Source organism: Rhipicephalus microplus, chromosome X (genome assembly GCF_043290135.1).
Source record: "Rhipicephalus microplus isolate Deutch F79 chromosome X, USDA_Rmic, whole genome shotgun sequence".
In the NCBI taxonomy this organism is placed as follows: Eukaryota; Metazoa; Arthropoda; class Arachnida; order Ixodida; family Ixodidae; genus Rhipicephalus; species Rhipicephalus microplus.
The window spans coordinates 134,524,420-134,541,128 of record NC_134710.1 but is presented as its reverse complement, the minus strand read 5'-3'; the positions used below and the strand labels follow the sequence as shown (position 1 = coordinate 134,541,128).

The window sequence follows — 16,709 nt, the reverse complement described above, 5'->3', positions numbered from 1 at the left end:
CAGCAGGCAGGGCGAATAGCGATGTGAAAACATTCTTGCGCTCATCCCAGGAAACTTTCTCGCTGAGCACCTGCATGTTGGATGCATTCTAATCTATCTTGTCCATCGGGCAAGGCAGGTACTCCTGGCATTTTTCAGATGGCTGTCTTGGGTAGACGTAGTCAACACTACCCTCTTGGTCTTATTCAGAGCAAATCTGCCATCACAGAATTTGCGCAATGAATTCATTTGAAGCCAAGGATGATTAAACTCGGATGGATCTCCGCACACATTAGTAATGGTGACCTTTGATTCATCCGGCTTCTCGATTGACACTGTGCCAGGTATGAGTGGAGCCGGCATGTCGAGGTCACCAAGGGAATATGAACATGGGCCACGCTTTAACAAATCCTGGGAAGGGAATGTGATTTCAGCTTCCTGTCATTGAGGTCCTGTGTCGAACACCAGTGCAGTGTCAAAAAACTGCCCGAGTAAAGTGTTTGCATGAAGGCCGGGTGGGAAGCTCATTCTCCATAAGCTGCACTGCGCAGTAGCACCTAGAGGCGGTGCCTCTCGAGAGCTTCATCCTCTGTAGTGGCAAGGTTGGAATAGGTGGTGGAAGAAAGTTCATAGCAAATCCGCTCAAAGCCAGCGATCAGCCTGGTGCTACAGTCCGCCCAGGACTGCTGCCTCACGCCTCCATACCTGCGCCCCGCTCGCCACAATTTCAGACTTGGTCTATGGGCACGCACCTTTTTTGTTGGTCTGTCCAAGCTTCGCAAGCTCCGAGAACATTAATGTTCGCTACCCACTTGTCGGCGTTGTCTTGAAAGTTGCAAAACTCCAGTATTTCATGGGTGGCTGATGATCGTGACATGGCAGGTGCAAATTCAGAGAACGACAATGCCAAGCAGCCCAGTTGCTCTGAGAGCACCGTGAGGGAACGCCGAAATTTGCAGTGGTTTTAAGGTAAGCTGGCTTCAAGTTTTTGCAACGCGGCAGCAGCCAACATGGCATTGAGTACGCGCAATGTTGGCAAAGCAGCAGGTGACCAGCTTGGAGCTCGACACTATTAAGGCGTTAGTCGTGAGGCAGAGTTGCGTGATGGTGTGCTGTAGCTCTACGGCATTGTCGGATGCCCCGGTTTGGGAGACAGGAGCAGGATCTGTGGACGATACAGTGACTCCAGTCCTCATGGTAGTAGAATGCATGACCAAGGATACATGGACAGTGTTTCTTGTGAACCGAGCTTTCGTCAGAATAGTGGAAACGGGAACGATGTTCCCAGGCAAACTGAACGCAGGTGATGAGTCGTGAACTGGTACTGTGGCATCAATGAAATGATGTTGAACCACCGAGGAGGCCTCCTTGATGTCATACATGGACAGTGCTTGAAACACTGACAGGTTACCAGGTATCGAGGAGGCCGTCCGCATGGTTGGCGTGAAGTATGGCGTGAACTATCTCGGAGGCACGGTAATGACAGTCCGAGGAACCCTCGACGGGAGTGACAAGGCAATTGACAGGAGCTGTTCGTTCACAAACAACGCAAGGTCCAAGAAAGCGTGACTGAAACTTTTCACACAATCCAGGTGTACAAACAGGTGTCCAAAGTAGTACTTCATCTCCAGGGCGGAGGTGACATCTCGACGAAAGCTGTCATAGCGTTGCTTGCGGTCTTGTTGACTAGCCTCCGTGTTGAGTTGAGCACGTTGCCGTGTGTCAGCGAACCTGGAGACGAAACGTTCTGGCGTAGTCGTGGACGTTTCTGTCGTTACATTGAAGAAAGAGGTGTCAATGGTGAATGTCGGCGCATGACCGTAGACGAGGAAAAAAGGTGAATACCTAATGGTTCGTTGAACAGCGGTGTTGTGTGCAAACGTTACGAACAGGAAGATTTTGTCCAAGTTATTGTTGTTCGGTCCGATGTACATAGATATCATGTCGATTAGAGTCCGGTGGAATCGCTCTGTCAGGCCATTTGTCTGCGGGTGGTAAGCGGATGTGGTCTTATAAACTGTGCCACAAGTTTTTAGAATTTCGTCAAAAATTGCAGACAGGAAGGCCTTGCCTCGGTCACTCAACAACGTGCGAGGTGCACCATGACGCAACACAATGGCTTCTAAAAAGAAGGCAGCAACGTCTGAGGCAGAGCTAGTGCAGCGGTCTCCGCGTATCGTGTGAGAGGGTCGACGGCTGTGACAATCTAGCGGTGGCCCGCTGGCGTTACGGGAAGTGGTCCGACGAGGTCTATTCCGACGACAAAAGGTGTATCGGGACATAGAATGGGTTATAATAAGCCAGCAGGAGCTCATGTTGGTCATTTCCAGCGTTGACAAAGTGCGCAAGAAGCGACATAATTAGCCACAAAGGTAGAAAGACCAGGCCAGAAGAAACGGCTCCTAACGCGGTTGTAGGTCTTCTGAAATCCTAAGTGTCCAGCTGATGGGTCATCGTGCAATGCTTAGAGAACTTGATTTTGCAGCGAACGGGGAAGTACTGGCACCCACCGATGCCTATCCACATTGTAAGTATAGCGCTGCAGGACATTGTTCTTTTGCTTGGAACTGCCGTAGCTGACGACATAGTCTGGCATTAGGGGGAGAAGGCGAGCCATTCAAGTATCCGATCATGTGGTAACAGTAGAGGTCGTCACGCTGGCACGCGGCAAACTGAGAGCTGCTGTTTAAAGATAGTGACCCAGCAACTTCCAGGGGTGATAATGTGAGTGAAGAGGAAGCTGTTTGATCACCTGAGGGGCACTGAGGATGCGTGGTTGGAGATGAAAGTGGCAGAGGGCAACGAGAGAGTCGGCATCCTGATGCTGTGTGCCAGACCTATACACAACGTCAAAAGTGTACTCTTGCAAACAGAGTACCCAGCGACCAAGGCGCCCAGACAAATTCTTCAGCGAGGACAACCAGCATAGGGCATGGTGGTCGGTAATCACAGTGAAGTGGTGCCCATACAGATAAGGTTGAGATTTCTCGATAGCCCAAACGACAGCGAGACATTTCTGCTCTGTTACCGAGTAGTTCCGCTCCGCAGGTGTTAGTGGGCGGCTGGCATACGCAAGTACTCGCTCACATGAAGTGTCGTCGCGCTGGAGGAGGACAGCACCGATTACGTGGCCACTGCCATCTGTGTGCAGGAAAGTGGGTGCACTCTCATCGAAGTGACGGAGAACGGGGTCTGATGTCAAAGCATGCTTAAGGGCTAGGAAAGCACACTCGCATTCGTCAGTCCAAGTGAAAGCCGTTCCTGAGGTCAGAAGCTTGTGTAATGATCCCGCAATGGCAGCAAAGTGACTAATGAAGCGGCGGAAGTAAGACGCCAGGCCCACGAAACTTCACAATTGTTTTCAATTGCCCAGACGTGAGAAACTAATTACGACAGCAACCTTGTCGGGGTCGGGTCGAACGTCATCTTTGCTGACAAGGTGACTCAATACTTTGATGCTTGTGCTAGTGAAGTGGCACTTCTTTGTATTGAGCTGAAAGCCAGCGTTCGAAATGCACGTTGGAACCTCGCCCAAATGCTTAAGGTACTGAGGAAAAGTAGAAGAATAAATTACGATGTCGCCTAAATAACATAAGCAGATTTTCCACTTGAGACCACATAAGACAGTATCCATCATGCGCTCGAATGTTGCTGGAGCGTTGCATAAGCCAAAAGGCATGATGTTAAACTCGTAAAGCCTGTCAGGTGTTGCAAACGCTGTTTTGTCCTTGTCTGCTTCGCACATAGGTATTTGCCAATACCGGTATTGGAGGTCGAGGCTAGAGAAATATTCTGCGCCTTCTAGGGAGTCCAGGGCATCATCTATGTGTGGCAACGTTTTTACATCTTTTTTTGTGATCTTCTTGAGCGCTCTGTAATCAATACAAAAGCGAACAGAGCCATTCTTTTTCCGGACCAACACCACAGGAGACGACCAAGAGCTAGATGAAGGTCGAATAATATCCCGTTTAAGCGTGTCGGCAACGTTTTCCTCAATGATTTGCCGTTCCGCCGAAGACAGACGGTATGGGCGGTGGCGTACAATGGGGCTGCCTTCGGTTTCGATGCTGTGCTCTGCAACGAAGGTGCGACCTAGAACTTTGAAATGTACGTCAAACGAAAGGTTGTGCTTTTGGAGAAGATCTAAGAGGTCTCTCTTTTGCTCGGCAGTGAGGTGAAGACTTATGGTAGCATTTAAAGCAACAGTGGTAGTCTTGATATCAGTTGTAGCATACAAAAGGCGGTGATTCAACGTGAAGGGGAACCAGCGAAAAAGGCTCGCCGTCAGCGAAGCAGCTCACAGCAGTGCCCTCGGGCAGCATCACTGGCGAAGAAGTTAGGTTCAAGGCGGTGACCAATGCTTTACTGTCGTTAAATCGCACAAGGCCGGGTGCAATGGTAACCCCCGCAGCTTTGGAGCGAACTGATGGAGCTATGCTATAAACACGTCACCGTTAACTATAGTATCCGAAGCGATCGTGAGAATTTGTTCATCTCCTGGCAAAATGAAACAATCAGCGGCAGCAATGAAACAGAAGCTGTATGGATCGACATCAGATGAATTCTCCGTAGCTGACATATGAGTTACTCACTGACGACACGATAGGAAAGCTGATGCCGAAAAAATTAAGTCCCATCCCAAAATGACTGTGTGAGTGCACAAAGAAAGTACAAGAAACTGAATGTGGTGAAGGATGCCATCTATGAAAACGCGGACTGTACAAACACTTGAAGGATGAATAGGGACTCCATCTGCGCAACGAAGGGAAGGGGCATCGTATGGCGTCCTTAATTTTTTTAAAGCGGGCACAAAAGTCTGCACGATTTACGGAAAGTGATGCGCCTGTCTCTACCAGTGCCTCTGTCTGTATACCTTCAACATACACCAATAAAACATTTGATGGGCGGTCCGAAGGAGTTTGATGCAGTTCGAAAGATGCAGCTTTTCCTCCCGAAGCTGCACTGTTTAGTTTTCCAGTTGACGGTCGGGAATTGAAGTAGAAGGTTAGAGGGGAGAAGAGGAACGCCGCATAGGTGAAAGTGAGCGACGACGTGAGAAACAGGAACTGTCAACTGAGCCAAAATTCTGTGGAGACGGTGACCGACATGTGCTGTTCTGATACAGTGGGCCATAGGATGGTCCAGTGGGGTAGAAGTCGTCCCGTTCAAAGTCATCATAGCTTCGTCTTTCGTCTTGCTGATGGCGTCGACAAAACCTTGAAATATGACCCCGGATGCCGCAATAAAAGCAAGTCGGCCGCGTAGTGCACCAGGCGTTGTAAGGCTGGGAAGACGGTCGCGGTGCGAGTGAGTTGAGCGAACCATGCACTTCGGGTGCTGGTAGCTGCATTGGGCTTTGCTGGGGTGCAGGTGTCCTAGAAGCAACCTGAGCATAAGTTGGCATGGCCACAGGATATGAGCTCGGAACAGGTGTGACAGTCGAGGCCAGGCTTTGGTGGGGCGCAGGTGTCGTTGCAGCAACGTGAGCATAACTTTGTATGGGCACTGGATGTGAGCTCGGAACTGGTGAGCTAGTGATCAGGGCCAGTTCCTCTCTCGCGATGTCGCGTAAACTAGTAGCAGGTGCCGTCGTTCGAATATCAAGGCGGCGAGGTGAAGCCTGTGCATGAAGTTCCTCGTGGATGATAGAGCGGATCAATGCACGCAGCTGTGTTGTGTCATGACTTGAGCTCAGATCAGACATATCAGGTTGCACCCAAGTGGTCTGAAGCTCCTCAACGCGCTGACAGGTAACGACAACATTGGATACAATCTGGGGATTCTGCACCACAAGCGCATTGAAAGCGACAGTCGCAATGCCTTTTAGCAGGTGGCGCACACGGTCGTTTTCTGCCATATATGTCGATGCGGCAGCAAAGGGCGAGAACATCTTAGATGTAAGAAGTGTAAGACTCACCAGGGTGTTGAACACATGCACCTAGCCTCTTCTTGGTGATATCCGAGCGCACTGACGGGTTGGCAAAAATCTGGCGAAGCTGATGTGTAAAGACAGGCCATGTCGGAAAATCTGTAGCTTTGTTGAAAAACCACGCTTTTGCGACGCCGCTCAAGTAGAATGCAACGTGGGTGAGTTTCACATGCTCATCCTAGTTGTTGATGGCACTCACGAGGTCATACTCCTCGAGCCAGTCTTCAACGTCCTCACCCTGAAGCCCTGCGAAGAGCGGAGGATCCTTTTGAGGGCTGGTGACCAGGTGAGAAGGGTTTCTTGGCGGTGGGAGCGATAGCGAAGCTGGCTCGCTGGGCTGGTCGGCTTGCGACATTACCGAACCCAGGTCGTTTAAGCGGCGGCATGAACGGAGCTCCAGGGATGTGTTCTAGAAGACGCTGGGAATGTCCGTGAGAGCGAGAGGACGCACAAACCAGGCAGCACTCTCTACCACTTGTAAGATGGCGTCCAGTACCCTCAAGACTCTCCTTTATTGTCTCGAGTATGTGTCCCACAACCTAAACTGGAGTGGTAATGATAAGTATCTACAGATGAAAAGATGGGACGCATAAATAATGCTCACAATATATAATATATATATTGTCAATGTGGTAAGAACGGCAAAAAAGCAACATTATGTGGTGCCATGGCATGAGGCTGGGGTCTCCAACTACAATAACAGCAAAAATGATTGCTACTCATCAGTATTTGTAACAAGAGCTAGAATAGTACATGCCACTCCTAAATGCAAAGAATGCTGTACAAGTCAAGTATGACTTTAGCCGTTCTACATTCACTACCTAGATTCTGGCAGTCATACTTTTTTTACACCATCAATAATAAAGACACCAGAAGAATTCCAAACTAATCCAATGCATTTGGGATGTTCAAGCAGTTCAATTTTAATCCTGCTAAAGTCTTTGATGAACTTCTGCAGCAGTAATGTTTCTTTCCCCATATTCATTCTATATTGCTGGTCTATGGTCACAGGCTGTAAAGAATAATGTACAGAACTAGCTTTTGGACTACCCAAACTTTTTAAACAGTTCTTACAAAATTTAAACTTGACAAGGCATCTGCAACACAAACATCTACAACAGTGAATTAATGCTCTTTTAGGTAAATATAACACTGTCCCTATACACAAGAACCCTGAAGCACCTTTTCCTCAAGGTCTAAAAAACAATACTATCACCATCATCCTGTTTCAAAATGGGGTGTTTCAACTTAATACTCTGCTTGACAACTCCAAACAAAGCAAATATTATAGCAATGCAAAGATCCAAGATTTGGCTGACATGTTCACAAATGCCTTTAATCTGTAAAATGTATTTTCTCACCGATCACCCCAATGGGTTGTTCCAAGGCCTATTTGATACACACAGGGGGCTACAAGGAGTTGCTGAGAAGACTATGGCCTATTTTCATCGGTCAACAACTTACCAGTTGTGTTGTTCCCCCACATCGATCATCTTGTTCAAGCCGCCAGACCTCAGATTTTAGCAGATTTCGAACATCTGGAAAAGAACAGAACACATAAGCACATTCGTGTTTTGAGCCTCGATAAGTCTTAAATTGTGGAAAATACTGTCCTACCTTCAGCAGCTTGTCCAAATAGACAGGACATCGAGTGCACACGAAGATCGAAAATAAGTTGCTGAACCAGGGCAGTGTACTCCTCGGGTATTTCAAGCTTCAGAAGTGACAAGTAACATTTCCTGCAAATTTTAATTAACTACATTTTAGAATTTCAATCAAGGGTTACCTTACTAAATTTTTCTATTTGACTTTCATTTGACTTTCAAATAGTTAGTACTTCAAGTTTATAATAATTCGACAGAAAGAATATCCATTACACAACGAAGGCCAATGGTGCAACCTGGTTAGGGTGGAATGGCTAAAACCAATGCTAACATCGTTACAGTAGGCTTTTCATTAAATATTTTACAGATATCCTGGAACAAAAAGCTGGCACATTATTATTCTAAAGAAGATTACGTAATTTTTCAAGTAAAAAAATGCTTGGTGAAACTGTCAAGCCTCTCACAAGTTCCTTTTTGAAACGAAGACACTTCACTTACTTCTAGCGTAGTTTGGTCGCGTATGCCGCAGGCGTCGTATAATGTCCAGACTTTAGCTTCATATGTGAAAACTTGTCTACAACGTGCAGTAACCACTGCCCCATTTCACCACTTCTTTAGGAACTCCTACCCATCATTCCAGCGCACAGTTAAAATACTGGTGCCAACGGCCGTCTGAAAATTTTTGGCCCAGATCACTCGTGATTACACCGGATTTAGGCAAATGCCTATTTTGTTTCTTGCACTCCTAACATGCCACCTTAATTCATTGATTCATGTGTGGTTTAACATCCCGACACCACCATATTATAATGAGAGATGCCGTAGTGGAGGGCTCCGGAAATTTTAACCACCTGAGGTTCTTTAACATGCACCCAAATCAGATCGTGCCAGATTGGTATATAAGCATAAATTAGAGATTAAAAAGTGCATATATAATGCTTTTATAGTGCCTATAAATGCCTTCTCTTGATGTTAGTGTCTAAATGCTTATAAATGCCAATAAATAACTATTTTCAAAATTTGTGCTTATATAAACAATATTTAGCTATAAGTTTTGCTCCTGTGTGCAGTTGGAGTCCGTTAATCATGTTACAGCACAACACTGTTGGTTCAGAACTATGGGGTTCAACCTGATTATCTAATCGAACATTACTACATATCAATCATGAATGATATACAGTTGACTCTCGTTAATATGAACTTGAAGGGACCTTTGAATTTCATTTGAATTATCAGAAGTTCTTAGATGAGTCCGGGTGAGGTGACACCACACATTATCATGAGGCATTGATTTTATTAAATTTAAAATTTTTTAAGTGTTTTTAAACCCTAACTGCACGCAAAGAATAGAAAGCAGAGGAGTAAGGTCTGCAAGTTTATTGGCCATTTACTGCTGATCAGACCTTTTAAAAAAACCGTGAATTGCAGACTGCTTCCTTGATATAGGTATGGGCCTTCAGCACAAAGCTCTCTATACTAGTTGACAAGCATCACAGTTTACCATGCGTGTGCTTTGTTGCAAACATTTCTTTACTAGCGAAGCCTTTTTTTTTTCTTTTTGAAGGCCAGAGGTGCTTATTTTTCATTTTTAGACTGTTAGGATTATATAAAATGCAAATATTTAAATAGTAGTGGAAAAACAACAGATATTTCCTGCTATGAAACTGCAAAAAGTATGAATTAACCGAATGATAAAGTTTGAATTAAGAGGCTTTTAAATACATTGAAAGAATAGAGGGCCGACCAAAAAATTTAATTTTGTTTGAATTAACCGAAAGTATGAATTATCGAGAGTCTACTGTACTATACTGGTGACTTGCTCCAGTTGGTGCTAAAAGGGGATGTGCCATGAAAGCTAACTTAAAATTTTACATGCACGAAGCAAAGCAGCATTGTTAAATACATGTGCTAAACTAAATGTTCATGGGAGATATATACTATTGTTCAAGTGTCTGAAGTGATCGACAAGTGATAGTGCGACTAGAGTATGACCGCATGGTTTGTGCCGTAGGCAAGTAAGTGCAATATACCCCTACAAGACTGAACTGAAGCAAAATGATAATTTTATTTTTCTTATATTAGAGTGTTGTAATCCCAAGCAATGAAGCATGTAACACAGCTTCAAGTAATTTGACAAGGTAACCATGGTAAGGTGACCAGATGGCAGATGCATACTTCAGCAATTTTCCGCAAACTGTAGCTTGAGACTGCTGGTTATATCCAAGAAAATGCGGTGTATGTTACAGATAGAGCCAGAACACAACTATAGTGTCATAACCGTGTCACTGTGTTCATAATTTCTCGTTTTTCCTGCCGTAACTTACACTACTAGTTTCTGTTTCGACTGTAAGTCGACCTCCCCAAGTTTGTATTTCAAATTAACATAAAATCATTCAACTTACAATCGTGTAAATACAGTAACGTGTAATGCATGCATTTTTTCTATGTACAAAGAGCTATCTACTGAAGAATGAATCCATTTATTTTACTCGAAGTATGCTTTTATTTACACAAGGTGGAGCCCTTGCTTGGCTCTGACCTAGAACCATTTCAGTGCTCTCAGCGGTGCACCCCTCGCTGTGAAGTTTGGACACTTTAAGACACAAGTTTCTTCTATGATGATAATTCCAAAGCTTCATCAATAGTGAAAATTATTTTAGAAAAACTGATTCTGCACTTTCATCGGATGATAGAAATATAGTGATACAACTTAACCCAGCAAATAAAAAAATATTGACTAAGAAGATAGTGATTCTGGTGATACACAAGGCAACAACACCATGGGACCACCTATTATCAAATGAAGAGTCAACACAAATTATTTCCCAGACTTTGCCCCTTCAGCAGCGAATGCAGCAACTGAAGCTGGAATAAAAAAAGCAGTGATGCTACAATTCAATAGAGCAGCCTGTGAGTATCATGGACTGCCCGTTCTCAGATGTGCGGTCAACCTGTACAGTCTACTTCACACTTGGGGGAAATCTCGGAGCGCATGGCATTGTGGTGCCGCCTGCACTGCAGTAAAGCCCCGACAGCAACTCGCACATGCGCAGGCACTTGAGAAGCGTGGTGTTCACCCACATCGTGTGCGACAGCGGTGCGTGTTGGCCACATTTATTTATGTAAGTATTTTTTATATATTTAATTTTAATACTGCTCACCCCTATGATAGGGGTTCTATCAGGGTGGTACGAAACCTATAACAAGGTTTCTTAACACACACAATTACAAACTAGTTCAATTGACAATAACAATGTGGATTTTCAAAATAAACATTGTGAAATTAAATTCAGACAAGCCTTTCATAATACAAAATACATCAGGGTTACAGTTTAAGAAAAGCCTGAAATTTTTCACTGTCAACTACTGTTACTAAATGCATATCGAGTTCATTCTACTCAGTTACAGATTAGGGGAAAAAATTGATGATTGATTTGTGGGGTTTAACGTCCCAAAACCACCATATGATTATGAGAGACACCGTAGTGGAGGGCTCCGGAAATTTTGACCACCTGGGGTTCTTTAACGTGCACCCAAATCTGAGTACACGGGTCTACAACATTTCCGCCTCCATCGGAAATGCAGCCGCCACAGCCGGGATTTGATCCCGCAACCTGCGGGTCAACAGCCGAGTACCTTAGCCACTAGACCACCGTGGCGGGGCAATCAAAGAAAAAAAAAATAAAAACATTTTTGTAGTATTTAAATGGCACCAATGAGTACGGATGTTGTAGTTTTGTAGAATATCCTCTGGAAAATTAAATATAGTCACATGTTTGGCTTTATAACTTACCCTTGACATGAACTTAAGGTGAGCGATATTTTTTACCGTTAATACATTTTAAGTCTGCTAGGTGAAGCGACTGAAAAATAGATAGAGGACCATAACTATTTTAAAAATTGATTGATATGTGGGGTTTAGCGTCCCAAAACCACCATATGATTATGAGAGACGCCGTAGTGAAGGGCTCTGGAAATTTCGACCATCTGGGGTTCTTTAACATGCACCCGAATCTGAGCACACAGGCCTACAACATTTCCGCCTTCATCAGAAAGCAGCCGCCGCAGCCGGGATTCGATCCCGCGACCTGCGGGTCAGTAGCCGAGTACCTTAGCCACTAGACCACTGCGGCGGGGTAACTATTTTAAAAATGAATCATACAGCTTTACTCTGAACACTTTACAGCTTAAGTGTGTTAATCTGTGTGATTAGTCCCAAATAACATTAGCATATTCTAAAATAGGCAGTATTAAGGATTTGAAAGTAGCGAGTTTACAAATGGTAGATGCACTCTTGAGAGACCTCTTTAAAAAATAAAGTTTAGGCTAAGCCTTATAAAGATAGCAGTGATATGCCTATCCCAGTGAATGTTATCAGTTATAATGAGACCTAGATATTTGAACTCATTAACACCATTTAATAATTTATGATCAATTGTATATGTACAGTCAAACCCCTTTATAAGAGGCACTGATGTAAGAGGCAAATGGGTATAAGAGACACCAATGTGCCTACAGTAAAATAGGGATTAATCAGAAAATGCATACGAGGTACCCTGCTTATAGAGACATCTGATATAAGAAACAAGAATTGCTTCCCGGAGCATGCCTCTAATATGAGTGGTTCAGCTGTAGATAAAAAAGGGTTTTTTGTTACTTACAGTCATTACAGCACATTTATTGCAATTCACAGCCATCTGCCCTGTCCTCCACCAGTGCATCACTTTATCTAACTCAAAATTTAGTGCATTTTGATCAGCAGTTGTATTAATCTCACTATACAAAACACAATCGTCTACATATAGTTTTATTTTACCACCACAGTCATCCCCAATGTCGTTGATAAAAAGAAGAAACAATAATGAACCCAGGACTTATTCCGGGGGGAAACCCGAATCGACAGGTATCTTTTTTGAGAACTATTCATTAAAAAAACATACCTCTTGCAAGATCCCAGGTATGCTTTTATTTATTGATAAAGTTGTGGGTTTTTTAATCAATCAATCAATTTTAATCAGCTTCTCTGGATACACCTTTAATACGTGCCAATGTTTAATAAGTAGTCTGAAATAATAAATTTTGTCAAAGGCTTTCACAAAGTCTAAAAAAACAGCATCTATTTGTGACTAATTACAGCAGACTCTCACTAAAACGAAACTACTGCTTAAACGGAACTATTTCCTCTGCAATGCTTGGTTTCGGGCTTGTATTCTACACCCATGTTCACCTCTCAGTAAACTCCGGTTAAATGAAACATAATTTTTCGATCCCTTCAGGTTCCGTTTACTGATTTATGTATTTATGGCTAGTGCGAAGTCATGAACAATTTCAACCAATTGTGTTGTTGTGGAAAAGCCATGCCTAAAGCCATGCTGAGCTGCTGAAAGCACTGAGTGTGACTCCAAAAAGCAGGAAATTGTCGGGCAGCCTGCTGATTTCATTGTTGCTACAAGAACTAGGCTGATATTATTAATAATAATTGTTGCGGTTTAACATCCCAAAACCACCATATGACTATGGGAGATGCCATAGTGGAGGGTTCCGGAAATTTTGACCAGCTGAGATTCTCTAATGTGCACCTAAAGCTAAGCACACAGGCATAAATCATTTTTGTTTCCATTAAAATTGCAGCCGCCGTGGCGGGAATTGGATACCACAACCTCCGGGTCAGCAGCCGAGTGCCTTAGCCACTTGACTACCGTAGTGGGTAGGCCGATATTCTGTACTAAACGTTGTGCGATGTCAACCTATCAGCCTAAATTGGCGATAATAGCGTTCTAGAAACAATATTTGATAGCATATCGTGTTTGCTCTTTCGTTAACGTCGTAGTAGTGAGTGTGTTCACGAATATATCTTCTTTATGTGCACACTGCAGTACACTGTGATGCAGAAGGCCATAATGAGCACGTAGCTTGCGATATTTATTTCATGCTTAAGCAAAATCGAAGTACTCTACAATGACTGCCTTGCAGCTTTGCGGGTTCACCACAACAAAAACAAATAAGAATGAATTCAGGAATGCCGGAGATTAAGATAATGACCTGAACGTGCTTCTCTTCAATGACATTGATTAAATGAGGCAGAATTCACTCACCAGCGCCAAAATGCACGCATGAAGCTTCCAACTTCACTTAATACATCGTAATGTCCCTAGCGGCAGCGATGACGGCGCTCATTTTGGATGGCAGTGAGGCGTATAGTGATGTAATGAGCGACATCGGCCGAGTTCCCGCAGTAAGGATGAAATTTGCCCGCTGCCCGACAATGTGGCCAGCACGCCCTGCCGTAGCCGACGATGCAGTTCAACCGTTCAGCACTACACCCCTCAAGCGTCTGTGCTCGTGCGAACTGGTGCCAGCGCGTGACTGCTGCACTGGCCGTATCATGGCCGTATCACGATGCCACGAGCTACGAGATTTCAAGGATGATTGCTTGCTGGGCTAGTTGGTTCATTTCAACATACGTAACAATGCATAAACCTAAAAATAGGGATGGAAGCAGGCTTCAGTCTTATGGAGCAGCTTTGGGAGCAAGAGTAATGCGATTTCGGAGCAGCTTTGGAGCAGTAAAAAGGGAGTTTTGGAGCAGCTCTGGAGCAGCAAAAGGTGTTTTTTGGAGCATCGATATCTTGGAGCAGATTTCTCGGGCCACACATCACTGTTAATTAACTTTTTGCTTTCATATAAACACAAAAATTTCAGTGGTTTTTACTAAGCATGCAATGCTGATCAAGCAACCAGACTTACCTGAAATTCATATACAGTAAACTCTCAGTAAACGGAACCTGAAGGAACCGAGAAAATATGCTCCATTTAACAGGAGTTCCATTTACTGAGAGGTGAACATGGGTGCAGAATACAAGCCCGAAACAAAGCATTGCAAAGACTAGTTCCATTTAAGCATTAGTTCTGTTTAACAGATTTCCATTTATTGAGAGTCTACTGTATATTAAACTTTACAACATTAAAGGAGAAAGCGTGGCGATTCAAAGGAAAAACATAAGCGGCGTTCTGGACAGCTACTAGACCTTAGACGAGTTTAAAAAATTAATGTTAAAATGTTGCAACATTCAAAATGTGATTAAAACAACGCATTCAACATGAAAAGCAACTCAAGACTAGAGATAAGCTACTATATAATAAGAGTTGTCTTCATACTAAACCCATAGGGCTGTAAAAAAATAAATGTAAAAAGCATATGTTCCGGTCATTAAAGTGCCCAAGCCGACACGAGAACCATAGCAACTATATAAGGACACTCGACGGGTTTTCGCCATCACCGCAATGTTCCGCATAAACTACAAGTTGGCACCATTCCACGCGCATTGTAGGTTCGTACCGCGCGTAAAATTGCGCAAGATAGGGTGATGAGCGCTGCTCAAGCTGCAGAGATTAAATAAGAGAGCCGATTTCCGTCGCCCAGAGAGCGCACGTGCATTAGTGTCTCACCGCGTGTTAGAAATTCCATCGAATGCTCAAGCAGAGAGGAATGTGCCGCCCGTCTTGAACGAGCATGAAAAGGCGCGGAGAAAAGGGGGCTCACTCGAACCACAGCTGTGAACTTTGATTCTAATCAGGGGACGTGGTAGCGATAGCTGGCGCGTGAAATATTGGCAAGCATCAGCGCACGGATCGTAAACCGTTCTACATGGTGCGCTCTCAACGAGAAGGGATTGTGCGATAAGAGGATTTCTCCCTGGAGCGGACGTACTTATTTTTTTACACCAGCATTTTGTAGTACTGAATGTTGCCATGTCGGATTCAAAAGAGTTAGCTGTCAGCCTTCGTATTGTCCCGGGGTCATGATGTCGACGGAAGATAGCAGCCACTGTTTTCTTGAGTGAACTTTTTATTTGGGCTAGCCTGTGCCCGAAAAACGAAACATCACTCTACAAGCAATGCATGCTGTAGACTGATAGCAGCGAACGTAGAGTGGTGGCTGTCGATAATCTGCCAAGCAGCAAAGTGCGTCAGAATTTATATATGTGCCATTGAAGATTCTCGCGTTATCGCTAGCGGCCAGGTAAGTTTCAGAACAAACTGTAATGTACGCGTTGTGCGCGTAATCTTATCGGAATGTTCTCAGATTATCTAGATGGTCCCCAGTTTATGGGGCGCGGTTTGTGCAAGGCAGCACTACACTCATAATGGTGCGGTAACGAAAATAGAAAGAAAGAAGCGCATGCGGCATCACCATTACAATATTACAAATTGTTGCTATTGTGGTCATGAATTCGCCGGTGAAACCGATTTTTACTTTTTTCTTTCATGTTTATATGATAAAAAACTTGCCGCACCATTGCCAAGCAACCGCCAAGCACAGCACGCGCTCGGCGGTTGCTCAGTAATAGTGCGGCGAGTTTTTTGCAACACCACTGCCGTATTTATAGTTTAGCAAACAGATTTGCTATTGAAACATATATGAGTTGTCTAATAAGACATGCACGAAAACGCTACTTTGACAAGAATCGTGCCTTGTGTTCACGTGGAGCAGGATTCATGCATGATTCGAAATACGACGATTGATATGAACGCGCTTGCGTCCTTTGTGTAGCCCACGCATGTTGCTCAGTCGATGATAAAACCCAAGCATGTTGCTCGGTCGATGATAAAACTCTAAGACTAAATTTGGCATTGCACGTGCAAATCGCTGTTTAGGCGCGGCTTGGTGCAGCATGGTGCATTTGGCGCAGTGCTTTCACCCCTGTAGAAAAGACGGCACAAACAGCAAGTAAAGAGCGCTATTTACTTTCTGCCAGTACCGTCTCTTCTAGTTTTACGCGCTGTTACATATGCTTATATGACAAGATTTTCCGTGTGAAACAGAATGTATATTTGAAATGAGAAGAAACACCGAATAAAAAGCCTAATTTTATCTACAAGCTTTCTAAGCTTTCATCTAAACAGAAAAGACTGCACCCTCTGCAGTGCCCGTAAGACAAAAGGGGCAGAAAGAAAACTGCATTTTTTAGAACTTTCAGCAATAATCCAAACTGTATTCAGAAAAGTATTCAGAAATAAAATAGGGTGATGTTTTTTTTTTTAACTGTCAGCTATTGACCCTAGGAAGCGAGGGGTAGACGTAACATAGCCCAACTGCTTCACAGTGGGTCTTCAGACACCAAGGCCATCAGCGAGGGGCCCACTACTGAAAGCTTACTAGAACGCATACTAAAAGCTGCACGTATTAAAACCGA

General features: G+C 44.1%; 1 protein-coding gene across 5 annotated transcripts in view; it reads right to left on the bottom strand.

Annotated features, from left to right (window-relative positions):
* Sec5 (exocyst complex component secretory 5) overlaps positions 1-16,709 on the bottom strand; it is an 88,308-nt gene that overhangs the window by 19,930 nt on the left and 51,669 nt on the right. For all 5 annotated transcript variants that reach the window (XM_075877777.1, XM_075877778.1, XM_037427824.2 and 2 more), the window contains exons 16-17: positions 7,526-7,647; positions 7,373-7,446 (exon numbers count right to left, since the gene is read on the bottom strand). In XM_075877777.1, the coding sequence (XP_075733892.1) occupies positions 7,373-7,446; positions 7,526-7,647 (196 nt within the window). The remainder of the gene's footprint in view (positions 1-7,372; positions 7,447-7,525; positions 7,648-16,709) is intronic.